Here is a 24,755-nt window from a genome sequence, read left to right on the forward strand (position 1 = left end):
TATCTCATTTATGTCCCCCAAATGCCGCCCCCGAAGTACCAATTTGGTTTTTGGGAACAAGAAGAAGTCACACGGGGCCAAATCCGGCGAATAGGGGGGGGGTGTTCGGTCACCGTAATGGAATTTTTACTCAAAAACTCACGGACAACAAGAGAGGTGTGGGCAGGGGCATTGTCGTGGTGAAGAATCCAACGCCCCTCTCGCGCCAATTCTGGACGAACTCGTGCCACACGAGCTTTGAGGCGTCTGAGCACATCGACGTAGAATTTTCCATCAACTGTCTGGCCTGGAGGGACGAATTCTTGATGGACAATCCCCCGAACATCGAAAAAAACAATCAACATTGTCTTGACATTTGAGCGGGATTTTCTTGATTTTTTTGTTCGTGGTTCCCCGGATGTCTTCCACTCTTTGCTTTCACGGCCATTCTTGCCGAGTTTCGAGAGAAACTTGATTACGACGCGCTGCTCTTCAACGGAAGCGGGCTCCATGCCGACGGGGTTTCGTTAAGAGGTAACTTCACAGATGGCGTGACAAGCCAGTTCGCACCGCACGGCGGTCAGACCAGAACTGAAGCATTGTTAGGGACATAAGGAAGGGGTCCTGCGCTTACCTGGCCTCCCCACTCCTCTTTCTCGCATTCCAGAACACTTTTATACGAACTTTCCAGACAGACCTCGTATTAGCTACAATGGCTAATCATAGATTACATACGAGCTTAGCTAAGAACCCACTTTAGTTTCGCACTGTTTTTGAAATTAAAATAAAACCATGTTATTCGCTGATAAAGTAGTTATAAGTGATTGGATTTTTAAATTCCGTTAAGTATTTTTTGAGTTTATCCATTACAAATAAAAAAAAAAAACAAATGTTTTCTCCTTATAAATAAAAAAAAAAAAACAAATGTTTCCTCCTTATAATATTAGTTGAGAAGTTTAAATAAAATTATAACAAGACCATGTACTGATTTAGGAGATATTTAAGAAAATGTTATAAAGGATATAAGAGCAATAGAAGAAAAACAATAACTGTTAAAATGTTTGTTTGTTCCGGCATCACACAAAAATTTCTGCAGCAAATTGGACATACTTTTCACAGTTGTATTCTTGATGGTGGGATTTAAAATCGGGTGTATGTTTTATCTTAATATACCCACTAGTAGTGGACTATTTATTTATTTAAATACAGTGATAAGAAATTAAATTAACAAGAAGCACAAAACTATCAGGTTTATAATGACTAACGTCGTATACCAGCGGTGTGTGAGTGTACGTAACAGTGTCGGCAATAGATTATTACCTGAAGTCTCATACAGAACAATTAACTTATAATTGTATAGCATGTTCGACGTACGACGCTAGATGTACTCAGAAAATTATGCATTAATTGTAGATATGATATATGATGGTATGCCAGTGATATAATATAATTAGACATATCTAAATATAATTCAAATACTACTCTATCCTTATTAATCCTACTACTTTTATAAACACGCATGTTTGTCAGTATGTACGGATGGATATTTGTTGCACTATCATGCAAATAAATACTAAACGGATATAAATTAAGAAAGAAAACTGTGGACTGAAAGACAATTTAGTCACAAAAATCGAAAAAGCAATGTTGCGTTGGTTTGGAGAGGTTGGACATTTGGGCAAAATGGATGAAAGAAGAATTACGAAAGAGATTTACCGAGTAAGAATGAATGGCGATGCCAGTAGGGTCCTAGACAGACATATGTCGACCAAATAAGCTACGTGTTGAAGAAGAGTCAAATTAAAAGTACCCGTAACCGGTGAGCGTGTATGAAAAGATTGATGAATATGGAAGAAGCGAAAGAGGTTTGTCCGAATTGAAATATTTGGCGTTCCATTACTTGTGCCTAAAGGGAGTCAGGCGTAAACGATATGTATGTATATATAGATATAAATTAATTTTAGTACAGGTATCGGTTATATCTTAACTTAGGTCATAGGATAATTTTATACTGATTCACGCGGGAAAAGCTAGTCTTTATTAAACTTATTACTTTTATAAAAGCGAAAGTTTATGAGTATGTATGCATGGATGTTTGTTATTCATTCACGCAAAAACTACTACACGGATTGGAATGAAACATTAAGTCTACAGATAGATTATATTGTAAATATAAACTCAATATAGCCTATTATTTCCTAAAAAGACGCTTTTTAATTAACTTGTATTTTTATGAGAAAAAAATAAACTTTTAAATTGTATTTATTTATATTTTCTACGAGTTGGTAGTATTTTAAAAATTACCATTAAATGATTCTTATGAAGATTATTCAAATAAATATCAGTATTATTCGTATCTCTATACACCTGTATATAATACTACAGAGAAATCGCATGAGCACCTCCATCCTTCAAACGAGAGAGACAAGCAAAATACATCACATCTATAATCAGTTAATTTATTTATACGCATATATCTAACACATTTAATCTTCTATATTAAGATTACAACAGAAGAAGTAAAGCCTGAGTATTTGGCGTAGACAAATGATAAATAGATGGTGTTTAGGCGATTCTATAGGTGAAATAACAATCAACGAGAAACAAATTTTTTACACAATAATATTATAATATGTAACATTATAATTATGTTTATTACTCAATCATACTTAAACAACTGAATATATTTCAATAAATATTGAAACACGAGTAGGTTATACAAGACACATAATTTGCGGACAGGAAATAGCCAGTACTTACATATATCGAGAGCATCCAAGAGCGAGGCCCCTAGCAGCAGCACGGATACCACACACGGTAACATCTCGCCTCGCTCACTCCACCATCTCTACCGACACTTCAAATCTGAAAAAAAAAAAAACAAAGACATTACTACGGCTCTACGGACATCGTGAAAAAAATGTACTACTGCATCGATCTAAACAGAAAACATATAATTGCATTGCATAATGCACAAGAAGGCATTGGCAGTTAAAATTACCTAGTCTGAACAGGCTCTTTAAGGTAGGGAATTCAGTGATTAATCATTTCGAAATGTCTGTAGAAGCAACAGTTCAATTGGCCGCCCGCCTCGATATGGCAAAAAAAAAAACGGATTTTAAGTTAGCCCATTTAATGAGAACGTACATATCAATTTTCAGAATTTCAAATATAAAAAGTAGTTTTGTAAAGGACAATGCAGTAACATTCAATTTAAATATCAAATACTATTTTAATCTACGCAATTATAATTTTAGATGATGCCAAAAACTTTAAATCGAACATATTAAAATTATTAGAAAAAAAACAATAGACACAAGCGTTTTTCTCTATTATAAATTATTTGTTTCTCTATTATTTGTGTAAAAATATAAGTATTTTTTAAATAATATGTATTGTTAAATGAAAGTTTAATCGTTTTAAATGATAAATACAACTCAATCATGGCAATAAAAAGTAAGTCACTTATTCGATAATAATTTAAAAGTTCTAAAAATTGTTTTACATTATTCATATTGATTATTAAGTAATGCCTACTTACTTCGATATGAATACTCTTAATAATAATAATCTAAACGCTAATTACCATGGTATGGGTAAATAAAAATACCGCAACATAGGTACACGAGATCTCACTCCAAAGGGGTGCATGGGCAATTTGGCGACCGTAATGTTTCCCTGGGGTGGGGTATACGGGCACCCCTCTTTGTACCTATAGCGGAATGGAAAGTGGACCAAATGTTATTTCAAGTACATGACAATTTGAGAGATGACTATTTTTTTATATACGATATTATGATATATTTTCCTTTAAAAGTAGGTAGTAAATTGTAATGACTTTAAATAAAATTTATAAGGACTGTTGTGAAATTAGTGCTTGTTACAGATTTAGTAACCGTAGTAACCGTTATTACTAGTAGCAGTAAACCAGTGTTACAGACTCATATATATTATACAAAAAACAAGTACTAACAAAGTAAAATACTTTAAAAACTTATTGTGTGTACATTATAAGCTATACAGTTTATGTATAGACAATATATATAAATTCAGGATTGTAATCCCAGATGAGGTAATCAGAGGTTAACTTCAGTTAATTGTTACTTGATTTATGATAATTTATCTCGACTCGATGAAATTCCAATCCCAGTTGCCACGAGTTCAAATCTGTACGATACGAAAAATTTCCTCAATTCAATTTTCAATTAACTCTCCGGCGATATTTTCTTTTATTTATTTTTAAGATAAACGTTTGCATTCGAAAAGAAATCCGTATAATTCAGCTCACATTTTGTTTATGATAATTACAAATAATTTAAAACTAAATGAATGACTAATGACAGATAATAATAAATTACACTCAACTAGCATCGCACATTTGTGTTCAGTTTTTACCTGACTGTTAAAGAAAATATGTTTTTCGAGTATATATAAGTGTGTGTACATACCTATATACCTATACATAAGTAAATCCGGATTTTTAGTGCAATACGTAGCCTAAACGGTTGACTGATTTGAATATAGAACGTCATGGGAGTGCTATAAACTATACGACAGTTCAACATACATATCGCAGCCATAAACCATCAAACACTTGGGAAGTTTATTAGTCGGGCCCTAGCGACTTCGTCTCGTCACGTCCACTTGTCAAAAGTACCTACTAATTTTAATTCACCCGTAATCACCGGAGAAAGCTCGTGACTGTATACGTACTAGAATAATAAAACAAAGAATGTCAAACATGTATGCGAGTAAAACGAACTAATGAATGATGAACACATTGCATTTGATAAGACATTTGTCGCGACAATTCCACACAACTGACCTGAATGTTTCGAGATGATAATAGTAATGGTTTAACTGCAGAGATACTGGACAGAACATAAAGCAAAGTGCTATTTACTAAATCATCTCTCGTATCATAAAATGTTTCAGACATTGCGCTTTGCATATACATTTAAAGTGAAAAACAAAGGAATTTCATATTATGTTTTATTAATATTTATGAACTTTACAATATTACAAAAAACGTGGATAGAATGTCGGAGGTAAGGATGATGAAACAATTGAAACAGACAGTTCGAATTATCGTGTACAATCAGATGATGAAATGAAACCTTCGATATATATAACATCGATAATCATAATTGAATAAAATTTAAAAGCAGATAAGAATTAGAGAATTCAAATTTTATTTGGAGGTACACTAGCCTCCATCTGGTACATACTAAAATGAAAGATGAAATAAAAGTTCTACGATTTCAGGCATTACAAATTCACTACAATATTACATTATAATTAATATCTAAAATGTGGATATCAAATTTATATTGCAACGCAGCAATCAAACTAAGGGTACGATAAACATAGCGATCGAAGGAGAATATGTCATTGTCCCAAAGGCACGAGAACAATAGATCTTAGTAAACCAGCGGCACATCGAACGCACCGTGCGGTCTAGACTGACATGGAGTCTCGGATTGCAAACCGAATATGGCAGGCTGATGACGGTGTGTGCGATGTAGTGTTATAATCTTAACAATCAAATGATTAAAGCTAGACAAACTATCAAATTATCCAGATACCATTTAAAAACCGGTCAAGTGCGAGTTGAACTCACACGCTGAGGGTTCCGTACATAAATATATAAATATGCGGGGAAAAAGACCTTTATTACATTCTCATACGAAATAGACATCTAATAATAATGATTATTGATTGATTATTATTTCAATTAGTAATTTCTTATATTGGGCCATAATTGTGTTTAAAAACTTGACCACATTACTATGTTTGTTTTTAGAAGTTTTTTCATTATTTCTCTAAAACGGTAGTAGTTAAAAACACTTTATTTCAGATTTTGCGCTTCATAAACTTCGGAGATAAAGGCAGGTATGGTTTTTTTCTTACAGTTTCCTAAGAATATATAGGTAATGCAGTTTTTAAATGTATGAATACAGCCTTTTCATATAATACGTAGGGTATTGGACCAGTAAGTCAATTTTGAAATTTTGAGTACCACTTTTGGACCACGTAGCTCTATCTATGTGTAAACACTAAAATTTTAAACTGAGGTTCCAGTTGTGACATAACCGTCATTTAAGAAAAATTCTAAAATTATGCCGGAAAAGAATGACTCGTACTCGTACTTCCTATTACGGGAATTCCCCTGTGGAACGAATACGTTCAAAATTATAGTATACAGTAATTAGTGTATTAGACTTTTTTTGCATTGATTATTATAATCATGATGATAATTTAAAAACAATTTTTAGTATGGTTGTCACCATATAAAAATGTGCCCATGGCAAACACAATATTTTATTTATCGTGTACACACATTACCTTAGAAAACTATTCAATAATTTTAAACAATGTCTTTATAAAATTATAACAGTAAAAAATCACAAAACGAGAAAGTTGTTGCTTTAAAAATTTACGACTTAATAAATATATATAACAGAGGAATAGGGATAATTAAATTTTATGACTGGGCTAATATAATTTCTAAGCTGTCAATACAAACAATCAGTGATTTAAATAGTTAAAGCTATCTGCTCATACGAACCTTAGAGCCAGAACAGATTCAAACCTGCCAGGCTTTTCTCATACGCTACCAAATCGCATTTAAAGTAACAATAATCAAATGAAAAATGACGATAGAGCCAAATATTTCAAATATGAAAATTGAATACAATCAATAATATGAAAATAAATAAATAATTTATTTAAAACATAAAATATGCTGCACTTCGCTAGTGCAGCCGGCCGTGTTCACATTTTTAGTATCAAACTGTCATCAGATTTACATTATGCATGTATATGGCACTCAAAACACTGATATAATGACGTCTCGTTAATCTAACCACCTCGAATCTTGAACTCAAAAAAAGAATATTATTAGTCAAGTGATCTAAGGTTTATTTCTAATAAAATCACGTCAGAAAAATGCTCACTTATACACATTAGAGGAAGTTATTAACTTATAGGTGTTTATTACATTTATTAATAACTAATATCCATGCTAATAATGACGCCTTGTATAAGAATTTTTAGAATTAGTTAAGTTTTTTTTTTTTCTACTGTAAAATATCTAATCTTTTGTCTTTAAAATATTAGCCAATCTCTACAATTCTCCCCGCGAAAATTTATTTTAATATATTCGATAAAATGTCGGTATATCGAATATAACGTTCACAAATGTCTTAGACTACAATAATGATATAATCATTTACTATACTATATTTATTTTATTTCATTCTAAATCCCATAAAGAAAAAATATTTTTAGAATAAAAACACATTTACAGTGGGAGCGAACCTACGACGCTTTACCGGCAATCACCGGACAACTAGTCGGAAATTAAAATTGACATACAAGTGTTTTGTGTCAGTCAAATACGAATTTATGATTTTAAAATAGATATTAAAAAAAAACATAAATACATATTGTCAACAAAAATTGATCTATATTATATACTTACAAGGCATTCTAAAACTTCTGCAGGTTAATAAAAGTGGATTTAGCAGCTTCATGAATTAATCTCGTTTGATAATCCTAAACTTTTACAACACTTTATAATTAAATATTAATAATGATTGATAGATATACATTATTATATGTTTATGATAGTGTAATAAATTTATTACTTATATAGATATAGTACACGACGTGGACCTTTTTTTATATATTTTCTATTATTCTATGTTTCACAATCTCTGTATCTTCCTTACAAAATATTGCTGTCCGCTGTTTGGTTTGTATGTCTTTTCCTCAACCCTCACAAATATTAGATATAATATGAATATATACAAAAATACAATCCTACCTAAATCAATATTTCAATTTATTAAGCCAATCACAATTATGAGAAATTTTACAATATCCTATAATGGAAACCATTTTATATTTGTATATGATAAGGGCTATTAGTAAATTGATTTAGATAATATCTATTGAATATATCACAATATGATCTCAGATATTCAAAGGTGAATAAGGAAAAAAAAAATATTTTTGATAATAAATATTGATAATCATATTTTACGGTTATGTTTGTTATTCCACAACGGTATAAATCAATGGCTGTAGGTTTATTAGCAATATTTATCACATCTGGGTCACCAGTCTAAAAAATAGTACCTTATTAATCTATATTTTAGCTTATAACTTAGGAAAGTTTAGGCGGAGTGCTCAACGAATAAAATACAAATATATTAAAATTGACTCCTTATTGAGCGCTAGCGACCGACCGGAATCGCTGCGTATGAAGCACTGATTTCATAAACCTGAAATGGAACTTGAGATCAAAAATGTAAACAAAGGAGTTACCATATGTAAAATATATAAATTACTTTGTGGAGTTTAATTGAAAATATTAGAAAATCGTGGTAGAATTCCATGCATATATTAAACATATAAATTTTCGAATTTTAAAAACGTTTTAAAATATTTGATAGAAGCAATCCGCATCAGCTCCATACGGGTAGATATATAGATAAATAAACATTTATTTTATATTAGCTTTAATAGGCAAATTTTTATACTTTAAGTTACATTTTTATAATTTAGGTAGAGATCTCTATATTTTTTTAATAATATTCAATCTATGTTACTCGCTGATAATGTAGCTTTCTAGTGGTAATTTGTTTTAAATCGATTGAGTAGTTTTTGAGTTTATCTATTACAAACAAACGAATAAACAAATATACAAAAAATAAAAGCTTTCTTATTATATTACTACAGATAAATAAAAGGTGATTCAAGAAAAATGATTTTTTTAAGTTAATACTGCAATAACTATAAGTTATTGCAGTATTAACTTAAAAAAAATCATCAGGCAGTCGCTTTAAACATATGGCTCATTTTTAAGGTTCCGTGCCAAAAAGGTCCAAAAGAACTCTTATGGTGCGATTTTATCTATCCCTCTATCTGTTACAAAATTCGATTTAAATATTTGGAAGTTTTACATTTAATTGGCTTACACATATTGCAATGGAAATAATTAACAAAATATTTTTATTTTCTTTTTTAGGGGGTCCAAAACGGACACTCAAAACGTCAAAATTGATCTACTGGTAATAGTACCTTTTACAGGCTAAGATAACAAAAGATATTAGAAAGCGGCTTATCAAAACCTATATCTGGAGTATAGCTCTGTATGGATGTGAGACGTGGATATTAATTCAGAAGGAAATGGATAAACTTAGAGCCTTTGAAATGTGGTGCTGGAGAAGGATGGAGAAAATTAGCTGGAGGGATCGAATTAGCAATGAGGAGGTCCTGCTTCGGGTTAAGGAAAAAAGACAAATTATTAGAACTATTGAGGACAGAAGGGTAAAAATGTTAGGACACTTGATACGACACGACGAACTTATGAACATTATAATAGAAGGTAAGATAGAAGGAAGAAGGGGAAGAGGAATACCGAGACATAGTTACATCAGGCAGATCAAGGAAGGAGTTGGTGTCGTGTCGTATCAAGAAGTGAAGAGACTCGCTGAAAATCGTAGTGAGTGGCAAGAGCTCCATCGACAAGAGCGCAGCTCTTAAATGGATAGATAGATAGATAGGTACAAGTACGGTATCATATAAAAGGGGTTCATTTGTACATTTTAAAACTATTTTTTATTTATTTTTATGTTGCGTAATTCATTAGTCCAAATCGTTATCTACGAAGTTTATGAAGCTAAAAATCTGATGTAATTACAGTTGATAAAGATATATGTGAATATTACAGGACTATAAAAATATATATTAAAATAAAACGACGTTTGTAACTAGCACTGTTTTTGAGAAATTATCAAAAACCTTCAAAACCAAATTTAATTATGCGGCCCATTTTCAACCGCAATTATTTGAATATCCTTTACTGCACAAAAATATACAGTAATAATAACAATTGGACACAATGTAAACAAAAGTGATCTTATCTCTAAAAGAGATCTCTTCCAGTCGCCTTAACACAGTGGCATAGGAAATAGAATTATGGTCTAATATAAGTAATTACGAATTGTAGTATCAATAACAATAACTATTAGGTGTCTAAAAGGTCTTGTAGTCCTTCAGAGGCTATTTAATGTCGTCATCCGTAACAGTATTACGCCCGAGGCGTGGAGCAGAAGTACGGTGGTCCTGTTCTTCAAGAAGGGTGACTGTACCCTATTGAAGAACTATAAACCAATGTTCCTTCTGAATCGCGTCTACGTATTGTTTTCGATAGTTCTGACCAATTGTCTTACGCGCAAACTCGACGACTTCCAGCCACCAAGCTATCAGAACAAGCCGACTTTCGAAAATGCTTTAGCGCCATAGACCACATCCAAAGTATCCAAAAGTTTCAAATTCCTAAGCAAGGTATGGAGAAGGCTACGCTCGAAATTTCTTTGCTTCACAGAATCCAAAATAAGGTATCCGCAAAAGTACCAATATCACCGACATAATCCAAAGGATAAGCAAGCTGAAATGGCAATGGGCTGGTCACATAACTCAAAGAACCGATAACCGATGGGGAAGATAGATTCTTGAGTGGCGACCCCGTACGGGTAAAAGCGATATAGGACAAAAGAAACACAAAACAAAAACAACTACTAAATCGCTAAAAAATTTTAATTGTCTATACAAATAATTGACTATCACTAAGATGTCACTTTGACAATGACATTTCTTTTTTTTTTACATTTTTGATCCAGAATTTTATTTCAGACTATAGTAATACATAAAGTACATACATAAATATAATAACCCTTACTAGTACATTAGTACCCTGAAAAGAAAAAAAAAACAGGGACTGAACGAAATGACAAAAGACATCGATAACTGACGTTTTATAGCCAAATAGGACTGAAAATATTTGAAATTAGAGAGCCGAGTCGCATGTCTATTCATTACAAGTATATTTTACTTGGAAGTAGTTTTTTTTACAAAGAAAAACGGAAACTTTAATCGTTTTAAAACTAATATAGGACCAAAGTTAAAGTAAACTCTATCGACTGGAAAAATAATAATCAGTTAAAAAATTCTGTTGCCATTATGTATGTTGCTACAAAAAAATGTAGATGAGCTGAAACCTCCTTCTTTTAAAAGATACTTAAAATTGTAATATATGAAATAGCTATATGAGTAACAAATGTACATGTTCGTCATTTTAATTAATAAGTATATACCCACGCACCTACCATGGTCGCCGACAATATACACGGGCTTCGCTTTTAAGATACGAGTGTTAACCACTCCAAGCTCAAAACAAAAGAGGGTTGTTGCAGATAACAATAGAATGAATGCCATCAAGGTCTGAACTGTGAAGTCAAGGTTTACTTACGCCTATATATTGTTGACACTGGGCGCTGAACCGACAGGTACCCATGTTATCATGTATGCGAACGTTATATAATGCCCATAAAATTAAATGCGCCTGCTGTAGCTATACTGATATGGTCAGAGTGCTATTTCGCTAGTAGGACGAAGCTAAACGTAGAAGAATCTGTATTCACAAGTACCAACCGGCGCCGCATATTTTAAAATAGTGTTGTACATTGAGATTTTTTAAAATTGATTCAGTCAAGAAAGGATTTAAGGGTTTCTATTTATAGATTGTTGATAAACTCCTAGGTTAAGTATTTTAGCTAGAATAGCAAAGATTACACTCTAACTGCATTGGTGGATATAAAAAAATTCTCTTATCTTACCTTATTACATAAAATTAGCAAGTTGTGTGCGCAAGCGAATCATTGATCATAGAACAATGGGTTAAGACTAGACTGTATCGAAAGGGATGGTTAAATATGGGGACTGTAGTCCCATTGCTTGTAATATTAGGTCAAAGCCTATGTGGTCTTTCATAGGAATTATTGTGAATACGCCACGATAGGCCAACTGAGCTGATAGGGGGAAAAGTAGTAATGGGGACAAGCAACTCTATTACTGACAATATACTGTAACAGGGTTTTTTAATGCTTATACTGGAATGTATCCTCACCTGCGCTATCAGTATACATTGGTGGGTCACAAGTGAGGGATGATAGATGAGGACGAAGCAGGTCAGTTGGTCCGACGTGATGAATTCAGCAAAAAAATAATCATAATTTCCAGGAAGAAACGCAAGGAGGGGACGTGATAAGGTATATTCCTAGTAATTGAATTGCTAATCCCCATTACTAACAATCCCTTCCACCCCTACCGTTGTAGATTTTCTTGTTTATGGTCCTTCCTGGAAACTATCATGAGTCAATTAGTCACGTTGGACCATCTGATCCGACTTAATATAGAATAATAGAAGCAGTTGTACAGTTTTGCTCGAATGGTTTGGATCCTTAGCAAACTAAACAATAACAAAGAGCTAGAATCAACGATCCCTAACAAACAAGCTGCAGTACCTTGTAGGTTACAAAGAGATGTAAGTAACATCTATAGAATATTTAATTTCAACTTCCATTTATACATATTCTATCTTCATTTCAGCCGTTAACTATTCACTGTTGAGCATAAGCCTTCCCCATAAGGGGAGTTTTGCCAGTAGTAGCCACGCTTGGCTGGGAGGTTGGCAATAACAGTTAGGCTTTTAGAGATGTTTTAAGAGGGGCACTGCTGATCATCCTCTTATCTTATATATATAATATTTACTTTATTTTAGAAATAGTTGAGAAAGCAAGGTGGTTGTTTACTTAATAAGGGTAGCAGTAGTAACCATCCCTATGGACAGAAATAGCATACTCTTCAAAAATTGGGCTATAATACCTGCAATGGCTCTCACGTGTTACTAATTTCATAATACTGGGATGAATAGCATTTATATCCATGTATGAATTTTTACTTCACAGTCTATATTTTCTACACAATTTCAAAGAAGAGGATTTCATTGCATTTGAGCAGTATAACAATACTAATATTGTCCAAAAAGACTTCTTAGATATATTATAAAAATGTAAGATAAATATTAATATTATATTTTTGGCTTTTGGTTTTGTTAATTTCTCTTCATTTTTTGTATCTTTTTCAAACCAAATGCCAAAGTTCTCTATCCTTACAAACATCTCTTTCTTTATCATCTTTCATAACTTATTTTATAGCAGTAAAACTAAGAAAATAAATGATTAATTCTTACTTTTTACAACGAAATTGTTTTTAATGGAAAAAATAGTATAATAATTCAGGAAAATCTCAAGTTAATCTAGGACAGCTCTAATATCTGCATCTGTTCACTATTGTTAGTAATCATATAATGCTAGCAATAGGGATGTTAGTAATTTTTTAAGATGCCATTTTCAATTATTAAAAGCAAACTTGAATTGAAAGGGGAGGTAATTAATAATTACAGATTCTCACTATTTTAATATGTATTGCTAATACATGATTAAGAACAATAGTAAAATAATTCAAATGCTGAGCTTAAGTCTGTTACGTTTAGCTCCTCATGGTTCCTTTGGAAACCATCATGGTAAAATGCTTATGAATTCATCACAATGGAACAAAGAACTTGACTTCATGACTATTACCTATACATAGTCTTGGCTAAAAGTATTTGCCAACTTAGAAATTTACAATTAACTTAAAAAAATATTCAAGGTGTGGAGAGGAAAAAAAACATGTATTTGTATATGTAAAACACCTTTAATGCTAAAATTACGATAATATTTTGTATTGAAACCTTTAGCTTTAATTACAGCATTTATTCTTATTTTAATTTATTCTTCTTGGGTAAAGAGGAAATAAAATTTTTACATTCTTCTGGAGTTATGGCATTCCACTCCTGTATCGAACAATTCTTTAAAGTTTCTTTAGAAGTAATCGAATGTTCCTTTATCTTGCGCTTTAAAATCACCCATAAATGTTTGATAGAGTTAAGATCCGGTGACTGAGGAGGCCAACTTAATAATAATATTTATTTAATTAGACTCCATAAGGCCCATTTTGTTAGTTATAAATTGACTTAACCTAAGTTAGTAAATGAGCAGTCATAACGCTCTTGCATTGATAACCTGTCCCACCCAACATTTTAGGATAGGACAGTCCATTTTATCAGCAATTGTCTTCAGGACACTGTTTGAGCTAACACGCACACACGCTAAAATCTCTACACCATTTTTCTCAAACCAACTCATAGTGATTCTGGACCTATGGCCTGGGTCTTTGTCCTGTTGGAAACGGACGCCATCTAGGTTCATATCATCATAACATCGAACATCATATTAGATATTTGAGCGTTATTTTCAACCCCTATTTGTTAGAAATTTCTAAGGATTTTAGGTGGCAAATACTTTTGGCCAAGGCTGTAGTGTGATTATTAGTATTATCATATCATTTTTATGCATTAAAAAAATCACTGAACTTTTTAGAAAGTTCAAATATTTAAAAACAAATGTGTATTATGGTATGTACATATGTATAGTGCAGGCTTTTGTTGTGATGGTATAAACAAACTCTACAATAAATAAAATATGATCAAGATCCTTTTGATCTTTTACCAATTTATATCATATCATTCCATATTCTGAACATTTATAATTAAAATGACATTAATGCTCCTTTCCACTTTGGGTTTGCTGGAAGAGAACTCTTGTAAAGTTAAGCTCGTCTTTGTATGTTCACTTACCTCTGTAATATTTTTATGTATTTTTAATATGTAGAAAAAGGTGTAAATAATATTATTTGTCAATTATAATTAAGTAACTATTATCTATTAGTCATCCCTATAAATAGTTTCATGGAATATACATACAAATATAAGCCTATGGAATTTTTATTAGCATTATTAAGTATCATTATCATATCAGCCATTATCTGTCCACTGCTTAATATAGGCCTCCCCCATAGACAGCCTTAAGGCGAGCCAACCGCATCCACTGACTATCATCCTGGTAATCAGTGAATATTATATTTATTGATAATAATATAAATACTTACATAAATAATAAAAGTAAAATAACAATAATTTGATAAATTATTAAATAATAATAAAAACAAAATAATAATTTTGCGCTTGACACACTACTTTACCATTTGATGGTTGCAAGTTTGATTCCTGTATAATACCAAAATTTGTATTCATTGTATTGATCTAGGTGTTTTCTATGTTTAACATTAGAACAATGGTTAGAATCCATCCATCACCTCTCAGTAAATCCTGCAAAGACTATGGTTATTCTTTTTACTAAACAGAGAAGCCTAAAGGGACTCACAACCCCATGCATTTATGGAAAGAGATATTTTATTATGGTTAAATATATTTTGGTTTAATACTTGACTGAGAACTCACATGGAGAACACATGTAGTGGGGCTGTTAATTAAACACTAAGAGGTCTGGCTATGTGCACATCAGCATATGGTAAAGCATAGGGTCTGAAACCACAAATAATGAGGTGGATCTATGAAATGATGGTGAAACTCATTTTAACATATGGAAGCATTGTCTGGTGGCCTAGAACAAAATTAGTAACATGCAGAAATACACTGAGTAAAATACAGAGAACTGCATGTCTGGCAATATCTCATGCATTTAAAAGCACACCAACAGCAGCAATAATGGAGATTATATTGAATCTCCCTCTACTGCATATATTGATTGAAAAGGAGGCAAGAAAGGCGCTTCATAGACTGCAGGAGACATAATTATGGAACAGATCTATGCTACTTATAAATCACACAAAAATTAAGGTTGATAAAGACTTGGACATGTATATGGACATGAGGTGCAACAAAGTAACACAAAAATACATTTTCTAAAACATAGAAGACCGAGACACAGAGAAAAGAGAAGGAACATGACTAGCCATCTCTAAAGGAGAATAACCTATGTAAGGTAATATAAATTGGACTCTATTGTCCGCGCTTAGCCTCTCATTTGGGTCATTGTGCATATGAATCATGGCTAGTACAACCAGCCTAGCACCACTCAAAAGCATAGTAGCTACTTGAGATTATCAATGACCTCACAGAGCTATCTCACTGTTTTGAAGATTTTAGAAATCCTCTGGCAATGGCATGTTATTGTCGCTATCATTGTTTGAAGGTTTTTCTTGCCTAGATATAATAGACATTTCAATAATCCTTTATTCAACGTTTGCACGGCTAATTTTAATTGTCTGCAATCAGTAACCTGTATCTACCTTTGTTTTATATGTCAGTAGATCTTTGATAAATCCATGGTCGAAATTGCGAGAACCGAAGACGAAGAAGTGGATATGGACCTGCCACCTTCGTTCTAGAACCCCTTCTAGCTGGCTCGTCTGCAGTTATGGGACTATCAAAGCACTTGTATCAACACGGATGAATTTAGAGTTAACCTTAAATATTCAAAACCTAAATAATTTGGGTAGGCATAATAGGGTTAGTTTGGTATGGGTTCTTGGACATATAAAAATTAAAGGTAATGAAGAGGTTAGTGAATTGGCAAGAAGATCAGAATAAAAAATGATCGGTCCTAAACCATATGTTGCATTTGCATCAAGTGTTGTTAACTCTGTCCTTGAGGAGTATGTGAGGAAAAAACAGCAAAAGAAATGGAGAACTTTGAAGGGATCCTAGGCATACTAAAAAAATCTTACATGACAATGCTGAAGGACAGGTTAAACTCATCTACAGCAGTGATAGACAACAGGCAAGACTCATAATGAGTGCCTTAACTGGGTATATGCCAGTAAGGCATATACTATACAAGATGGGTCTATCCTTGGACACATTGCAGATTGTGCAGTGAGAAATCGGAATCTATGGAACACTTGATGTGCAACTGTGATTCATTGACAAGTATACATATGAATCTACTGGGAAGGGCTTATCCAGAGCCAGAGGACTATAGATATCTTAAGCCGCGGGATATCCTTAAGGTAACACATAGAATCTATAAATGAGTGTATAAGGCAGAGGGAAGCACAAAAGATCCCAATGAGTTGACATGCAACAGCTTAGCTGACCCCATATGGGAATATAAGGTAAGATAAGATGTATAACATGTATTTAAAAAAATATTTAACTATTTTTATCAGTACTCTAGTGCTCATAGTACATGATTAGATTAGTTTGGTAGAATGGTAATGTCTTATTACACTTCACCATCTAGTCCCAAACTAAGCTGAAGATCCAGTATGGAATCCCATTGTTTCTTCCTTGCACAATGGGAAATAGGTGAGATAATGAAAATGTACATTTATATATTAACATTATTGTATGTGTGATATATATAACTCTATATATATTTAAAAAATGAACAGTTTCGTGCCTCCAGTCACATTAGTTATAATTACCCTTCTCTATCTAAATGTTGCCTGAAAGAGATTGCTCTTAGGGATAAGGTGGCCCATTGTTTTCTTAGTGTAATATTTTCTTGTAATTCCTTGTATTTATAATAAGTTTACTATTGTAATCTTATGAAGGAAACAATAAAGAGTATCCATCTATCACGGCTCACTGGTGCCCTGCCAACTTAGCCAGCATATACCAATAGCACAAACGGGGTTTAATATGTTCTAATTATATGATATTGTGCAATAAAACGTGCTGTGTAGCTTGAATCAGTTTATGTCATGTTGGAACATGTTCTACCTACATTAGTACACTTTATTATTTAACAAAGTATAAAAGTACCCACATCAATATACATGACATACCTCCCCTCTAAGATAGTTAAATCAATTATAAATATAGAAAGATATTATGATTACATTTTAGACATATATAATACTAATATAAAAATATAATGACACTTAGAATAAGTACAGATTGTCTTTAAGATCTTGTGGTCTCTCATAAGGAGTTTTAGAATGCACATTTAACTTATTTTTTATTTTGCCTGTAGCTGGCGTAGCCAATTCAGAAGTTGGTGGGATTCCCAATATCTCAACCCATTTTTCAGAATCTGGTATTTCAATAATCCTCTCAGACTCTTGGCTGTTACTTTCCTGTTGTTCTTGTTGATGGTTCTTAACATTATTATCTGTGTTATTGGAAACTTCCAATGATTCAGATGTACCAGCAATTCCTTCTTCTCCTTCCTCCTTTCTTGATCTGTATCTAATCAACTGATCAATATGACGATTGATTGCTTTACCATTAGCTGTCTCAATTTTATAATTAGACGGTCCATTCTTCTGTAATACTACGCCTGGTAACCATTTGGGGCCTTGATTGTTGTAATTTCTGTACATTATCTTTTGTCCCTCATTAGTTTCTCTGTGTGATTTATGTTGATTGTGGTCAATCTGCCACTCTGTTTTTTTATGTTTCAAACTGTCTGGATGAATTGTATCCAGCAATGTCCTCAAATGTCTGTTCATTAATAGTTCAGCTGGACTTTTATTCGTAGCTGAGCACGGAGTGACACGCAGACCTAATAACAAATTTGGAATTCTAATGTCCCAGGATAAATGATCCATTTTTTTTAGTTTATCTTTAACTGTCTGGACCATTCGTTCCGCTAAACCATTGGTCGCTGGATGATAAGGTGCAGTAGTAACGTGACGTATATTATTTGCCTGCAGAAATTCCTTAATTTCGCCTGATACAAATGATGTGCCATTATCAGACACTAAAACTTCACAAAGGCCATGGGTTGCAAAAGTCGTTCTAAGCAACCGAATCACAGTGGTCGTTGTTGTATTGTTCACCATAAACACTTCTGGCCAACGAGAATATGCATCGACTATAATTAGAAAATATTTATTGTGATATGGCCCCGCAAAGTCTATATGAATTCTTGACCATGGCCTTGAAGGTGTGATCCATTCATGTGTAGTTTTAGGAGGCATATGTCGATTTTCAAGGCACTTGGTACAACCACTCACTAGTGATTCTATGTCTTCGTTTAAGTGTGGCCACCACACATAGCTTCTGGCCAGTGCTTTGGTTTGGACAATACCTGTATGTGTTTTATGTAACATTCGTAGAGTTGCAGGACGGAGAGTACTAGGTACTACAACCCGACATCCTAGTAGAATACAATTTTCTTGCAGTGACAGCTCTGTGCGATGTAACCAGAATGGGCGTATATCTGCATCAGTTTCTTTAGCTGGCCACCCACGTTGTATATAATAACTAACTTTTGACAAGATTTTATCTCTATTCGTCTCCCTGGCTATGTGCTCTGAATTGTATGGAAAATCTTCTGGTGTTTCAGCCATTAAAAGTACTTCTCCCAGCTGATGTTGAAGTTCCCACGGTACTGGCTGTGGCCATCGGCTTAAACAATCTGCATTACCTATTTCAGGACCTGGCTTATATTTTATCTCATAGTCGTGAGATGTCAAAGCAATTGCTATTCTAGTTAAACGAGGTGAAATCATATTAGGCATAGGCTTTTTAGGATTAAATATACCGAGCAATGGTTTATGATCAGTTATTATAGAGAAATTTCTTCCTGTGAGGTAATTTTGAAATTTGGTTATCCCAAACATAATTGAAGTAGCTTCTTTATCCAGCTGTGAATAACGCCGCTCATGAGGATGTAAAGTTCTGGATGCCATTGCTATAGGAAATTCGTCATTATCCTTTACATGTGACAATACTGCTCCAACGCCATATTCTGAACTATCACAAGTAAGTATTATAGGTTTAGTTATATCATAGTGCACTAGTGTTAAATCAAAAGTCAATAATCGCTTAGCCGTGTCAAACGCGTTTTGTTCTTGTTCTGTCCATTTCCACTCCTGACGTGTGTCTAATAAACGATGCAATGGCTCTAGTAGCGTCGCTTTATGAGGTATGAACCTCTCATAAAAATTATAGAGACCGAGAAAAGCTTGTAATTCTCGTTTGTTTTTAGGTTTAGGGGTGTTAGTAATGGATTCTACTTTGCTTGGTGCTGGATGGATACCCTTAGCATCTATAACAAAACCTAGAAACTCAACTCTTTCTTGAGCGAACCTGCATTTATTTTTATTCAATCGAAGTCCTGCACGTTCGATTCGCCCAAGTACCTTATCAAGTCTTTCTTGCATTTCCAGCAAAGTATGGCCACAGACGATTATGTCATCAATTAGAACTGCAACACCGGCGATGCCACCCAACAAAGATGTCATTAATCGTTGAAAAATTCCAGGACATGCCTTAACTCCGAAAGCGAGGCGATGTACGGTATACAGACCCTTGCAGGTATTCAAAGTTAAGAGTTTAGATGTTTCATCGTCTACGGTAACTTGTGTGTATGCTCTATCCAAATCTAAAGTTGTAAAATATTTTCCACCCGCGACCGCAGCAAAGACTTCATTTGCTGTGGGCATAGGATAGGTATCTGACTCGGTGGCTTCATTAACAGTACTGCGGTAATCTCCACACAATCTTATTTCTCCTGACTTTTTTATTATTGGCACTACTGGTGTAGCCCATTCAGAAAAGGATGTTTGGCGTAATACTCCTTCATTTTCTAATCTATCAATCTCCATTTCTATTCTTTGTTTTAAAGCAAATGGTACTTGACGAGCCTTAAGGAACTTTGGAGTTGCCCCTGGCTTTATGTGTATAGTAACTGGTTGTCCGCGGTAGGTACCGAGTCCATCTTTGAAAACTTCTTTATGTTTAGATAATATCGTGTCTATTCCATTTTGTTCAGTATTTGACACAAAATTGATATTCATAGTCAAGTTCAGAGGAGCGAGCCAATCTCGACCGAGTAGGTTCGGTCCTTTACCTTTGGCTACAATCACACACAAGTTTTTTGCGATGTTTCTATAACGCACTGGTAGTGTAACTTGGCCAAGTAGTTGGACTGGAGTCTCTGTCCATGTGCGTAGGATTAGTGAAGTAGGCTGTAGTGCATTTTGTGGCATCTGTTTATGTATTGTATGCCATGTTTGCTCATTTACTATAGAATAACTTGCTCCTGTATCCACTTGCATACAAACTGGAATTTCAGCAAGGAATGGCATCACTTCCAATGGCGGTGTGCGACCCATATTTGATATACAATAGATTCCATTTAAACAATCATTTGTTTCTTCCGTAAAATTTACATTATTATGTTTATTCTTCTTTTTACTAATACAAATTTTCTCCAGGTGCCCTTTTTTCTTACAGTATCGACAAATAGCATTTAAAAATCGACACTCTCCATTATGACGGTCGCCACAACGATAACAAAAACGAATGGACGCTCTTGACTGAACTGCATTAATATCCATCGGCTCTGAACCCGACGGTGATGTAGTGTAAGTCGTTCGAGAGAGGACAGGCGCGACAGTAGTATCTGCGGTCACGCTGGCAGATACTTGAATCATGCGGACATCCCGTCCCGCACTTTCTGATGATAGCATAGCATCCACTACATCTTGATAACGTAACTTATCTCGTTTTAAAAGTTCATACTGTAACCGTCCGTCACGCATACCACATACGAGCCGGTCGCGAAGCATTCGCTCTAAGTCAACGAAATTGCAGCCAGAGCTAAGTTTTCTTAATTGAGCTATATAGTCTGCCGCAGATTCATCATGTTTTTGATCACGTTTATAAAACTGGAACGACACTGATATTTCATTTGGTCTTGGACTGTAGTGTTTAGTCAAAACAATTTCTATTTCATTGAATGTCACTTCGCTAGCTTTTCTGGGTGTGATTAATGCCAATAAAGTTTCAAACACCCGCGAACCACACACTGTGAAGAAGTTAGCTCTTTTAGACGAGTCTGTTATGACGCCATTAGCCTCGAAACAAAATTTTAAACGGTCAAAATAAATGTCCCAATTGTCTGTTTGCGGATTAAACTCATCGAATTTCACTGCTTTTACGTCCATTTTATTACTTTTTACACTTCGTCGCCACTAATATGTTCTAATTATATGATATTGTGCAATAAAACGTGCTGTGTAGCTTGAATCAGTTTATGTCATGTTGGAACATGTTCTACCTACATTAGTACACTTTATTATTTAACAAAGTATAAAAGTACCCACATCAATATACATGACAGGGTTACTATTCCATTACCATTCACTAAGGTACATGGCAGTCTGAATGCAAAAGCTTCCAGTTACGCAGTGAGCTATTAAGATGGCTATACTTAGTTTCTTTGACACATAAAAATCAAGGTAACTGACATAGCCCAAAAGATAAGCAAGTTGAAGTGACAATGGGCTGGTTACATAGCTCGAAGAACCAACAACTGATGAGGAAGAGATGGTTTTGTATGGTGACTCCATATAGGCTAATGCAGTCAGCAGTAGACAGATAATGGCTGAGATGATGATGAAAACAGCACACAATATTTGCTAAGTAAATAAAAATAAATATTATATAATGACCTGTTATATTAACTTATTGATACTCAAGTTAGGATATTCATTGATCATTATCATATAATACTCCGGTAACACTAACCAAGCAATGGACTTAGGAGTACAAACAAAAGCAACCCAACAAATAAGCCAACCCAATAAATTAATATTGCATTACCCTTTTTATAATATTATTTTACTACATCAAACATAAATATAACATATTTTGATTTAATAAATCCAAGTGGAATTATCTATTTATTTCTCAAACTCAACACTATCATTAAGGAAATTAATAAAAAAGATCTGTTTCAAAGGAATGAATGTTTAGACAGAATATTATTATATAGCTTGTCTATTATGTAATGTGAACTATAGAAATGAAATATATAACAATTTTGTTTACAACTCAATATGATGTCATATTTTTTACTATACCTACCTAGTCAAAAGTAGAGAATGCCTGATTTAAATATTAATATTAGAAACTGCTAGTAATGGTGTAATTAAACAAAAATTAAAATATGGTGAGTGTACACAATTTACAAAATTTAAATTGGCAAAATATATACAGATTAGAAACCCAACTAACATGTTATAAAATATATATATAAAGTGGGCACTTATTAGCTAATAAAGAATCTAATTATTAAACACATTTTAATATTTTTAATCAAGTCATTTTCAAGAAAAAAAATAAAACACTGTTTTAAAATATTATGTGATTATTAGTAAACAAACGTTTTTGTTTCTGTTAATTTAGGTGCAATATTTTAATATCCCCATAAATATAGTGTTCCATTGAAACAATTAATGAAAATATAAATAGATTAATGTATCACTCAGCAAAAAGAAAAGGAATACTAGGTACTCGAGAACAAGAAAGCTTCATTTAGCTCACGCTAAGCAATAACTTATTTATATTATTACTTCAACTTACTGAACAAAGGGTATCATGTAAACAAATATAACAGAAACAAAAACAATCGTAATGAATTTTAGTCTCACATACTTAAAACAGCCATGTAACGCACCTTCAAGTGCCAGGTACATAGGTGGAACCCGGTGACATGGGGAGAGAATTAACATAACTTTGTCCTTACACTGTTCAAATCACTAGCCATAATTCAGTAATTTAACACTAAATATCCTCTCACGTTTACTTTAGTCCAAATGCTACCATTCTACATTCACATTTAGTTATAATATTATGAACAAACGCTCAGTTAACAAAATAAAATAATATAACACCACCAATTAATCGACCATAGCATAAAGCCCTTTGAAGTACGTTTATTACGACGACAAAGATACTAACTGACTGAGGAACGACTGTCTATGGATTCGAGTCGAGACTCGAGTCGAATGTTTTGTCTATTTCGGATTTCAACCATAGACAAATATTTTATTTAAAATGGTAAGACTATATCTTCATAACTATGGTGTTACTAGTACACAAATAATTGCAATATTTTTTTTATTTTATTTTTCAAATAAAGGCTATCAATAATGTCTTTATAATGATAATAGCTTTCGTTAGGTATAGATGATAAATGTTGTACTAAAAGGAACCCTGATTTTTTTACTTTTTAAAAGCTATTAGTATATACATCAAACCACCTACATTAAGGTAAAAGTAATACACTAAGATATAAACTTGTTTAATATACATACAATTTTTTTTAAATATATTTAAATAATTCTATTTACTATTTAATTTAATATAAAAAGATATTTTCTTTGACCCTAATGTGCGTTTTAATATTATTCCTTCTTGTTGCTAGTCAAGTTCATTTCAGGGTTCAACTGTACACTGATTAAAAACCTTTTTTATTTTCATTAAAGAAAAGTAAGAAAGAAAAATTTTTATTCAAGTAAACTTAGACTTAAGTATTTTTATAGTAATTTTTTCATTACCACCCATTTGGAATGCAATTTCAGCATAAAAAACTAGCAAGAAATTCAGCTGTTGTTTTTTAAAAAAAAATTAACTACATATATAAGTAACGAATTTATGTGAATAAAAACTAATAAGAAACATTAGATCAAAAAATTTAAAATATTTTTATTTAATTGGCTACTTGGCTCTCTCTGTCTAATGTTCATGACACTTGACACAGAGAGCCAAGAGAGCCAATTTTGGGCAGTGAATTTAAGTATTCACGTAATATATAATCCAAACCATAAACTCAATAAATAATTATTATAATAACCTTTACTTTTCTAATTTTTAATTCGCCTTTGAAGTTAGGTTACTAAACATTGCATGCCGACCCATAAGGATCTTTTTTGCTACCTTTTACTTAATTTAATATTTTTACAGATTCTATTCATTAGCTTTACGATACCCCGCCGTTCATAATACCTATATGTAGTCTTTTAGCCCCGGATAAAATGTTATTAGTAGACTATTATGTATACTGAGTCCACTGGCAATAATCACAGTTGCATATCAGTTGATCCATAGATTCCAATTATTTTCTGCACACTATACACAGTGTCCGAAGACAGATCTTTGATCATGATTTACCAGTACGTGTAACTGTTGATGTAAAGGATCTTATGATGAGTCTTGTCTG

General features: G+C 33.1%; 2 protein-coding genes across 6 annotated transcripts in view; both read right to left on the reverse strand.

Moving 5' to 3' along the window:
* LOC113517693 (discoidin domain-containing receptor 2-like) overlaps window positions 1–23,522 on the reverse strand; it is a 74,651-nt gene extending 51,129 nt beyond the window's left edge. For 3 of the 5 annotated variants that reach the window (XM_026902448.3, XM_031911440.2, XM_031911439.2), the window contains exons 1-2: window positions 23,211–23,522; window positions 2,740–2,844 (exon numbers count right to left, since the gene is read on the reverse strand). In XM_026902448.3, coding sequence (XP_026758249.1) covers window positions 2,740–2,803 — 64 coding nt within the window. In that variant the 5' untranslated portion in view covers window positions 2,804–2,844; window positions 23,211–23,522. Of the gene's footprint in view, window positions 1–2,739; window positions 2,845–7,462; window positions 7,568–23,188 lie in introns of those variants that run through there. The other 2 variants (XM_031911437.2, XM_031911438.2) reach the window with 2 other exon arrangements.
* Window positions 17,422–21,866, reverse strand: LOC128200802 (uncharacterized protein K02A2.6-like). The gene has a single exon (XM_052895406.1). The coding sequence runs from the start codon at window positions 21,694–21,696 to the stop codon at window positions 17,680–17,682; it is 4,017 nt and encodes a 1,338-aa protein (XP_052751366.1). The 5' UTR covers window positions 21,697–21,866; the 3' UTR covers window positions 17,422–17,679.
* Window positions 23,523–24,755: the final 1,233 nt, after the last annotated feature.

This window comes from Galleria mellonella, unplaced genomic scaffold (assembly GCF_026898425.1).
Source record: "Galleria mellonella isolate WM207_F2 unplaced genomic scaffold, CSIRO_AGI_GalMel_v1 utg28, whole genome shotgun sequence".
Classification (NCBI taxonomy): domain Eukaryota; kingdom Metazoa; phylum Arthropoda; class Insecta; order Lepidoptera; family Pyralidae; genus Galleria; species Galleria mellonella.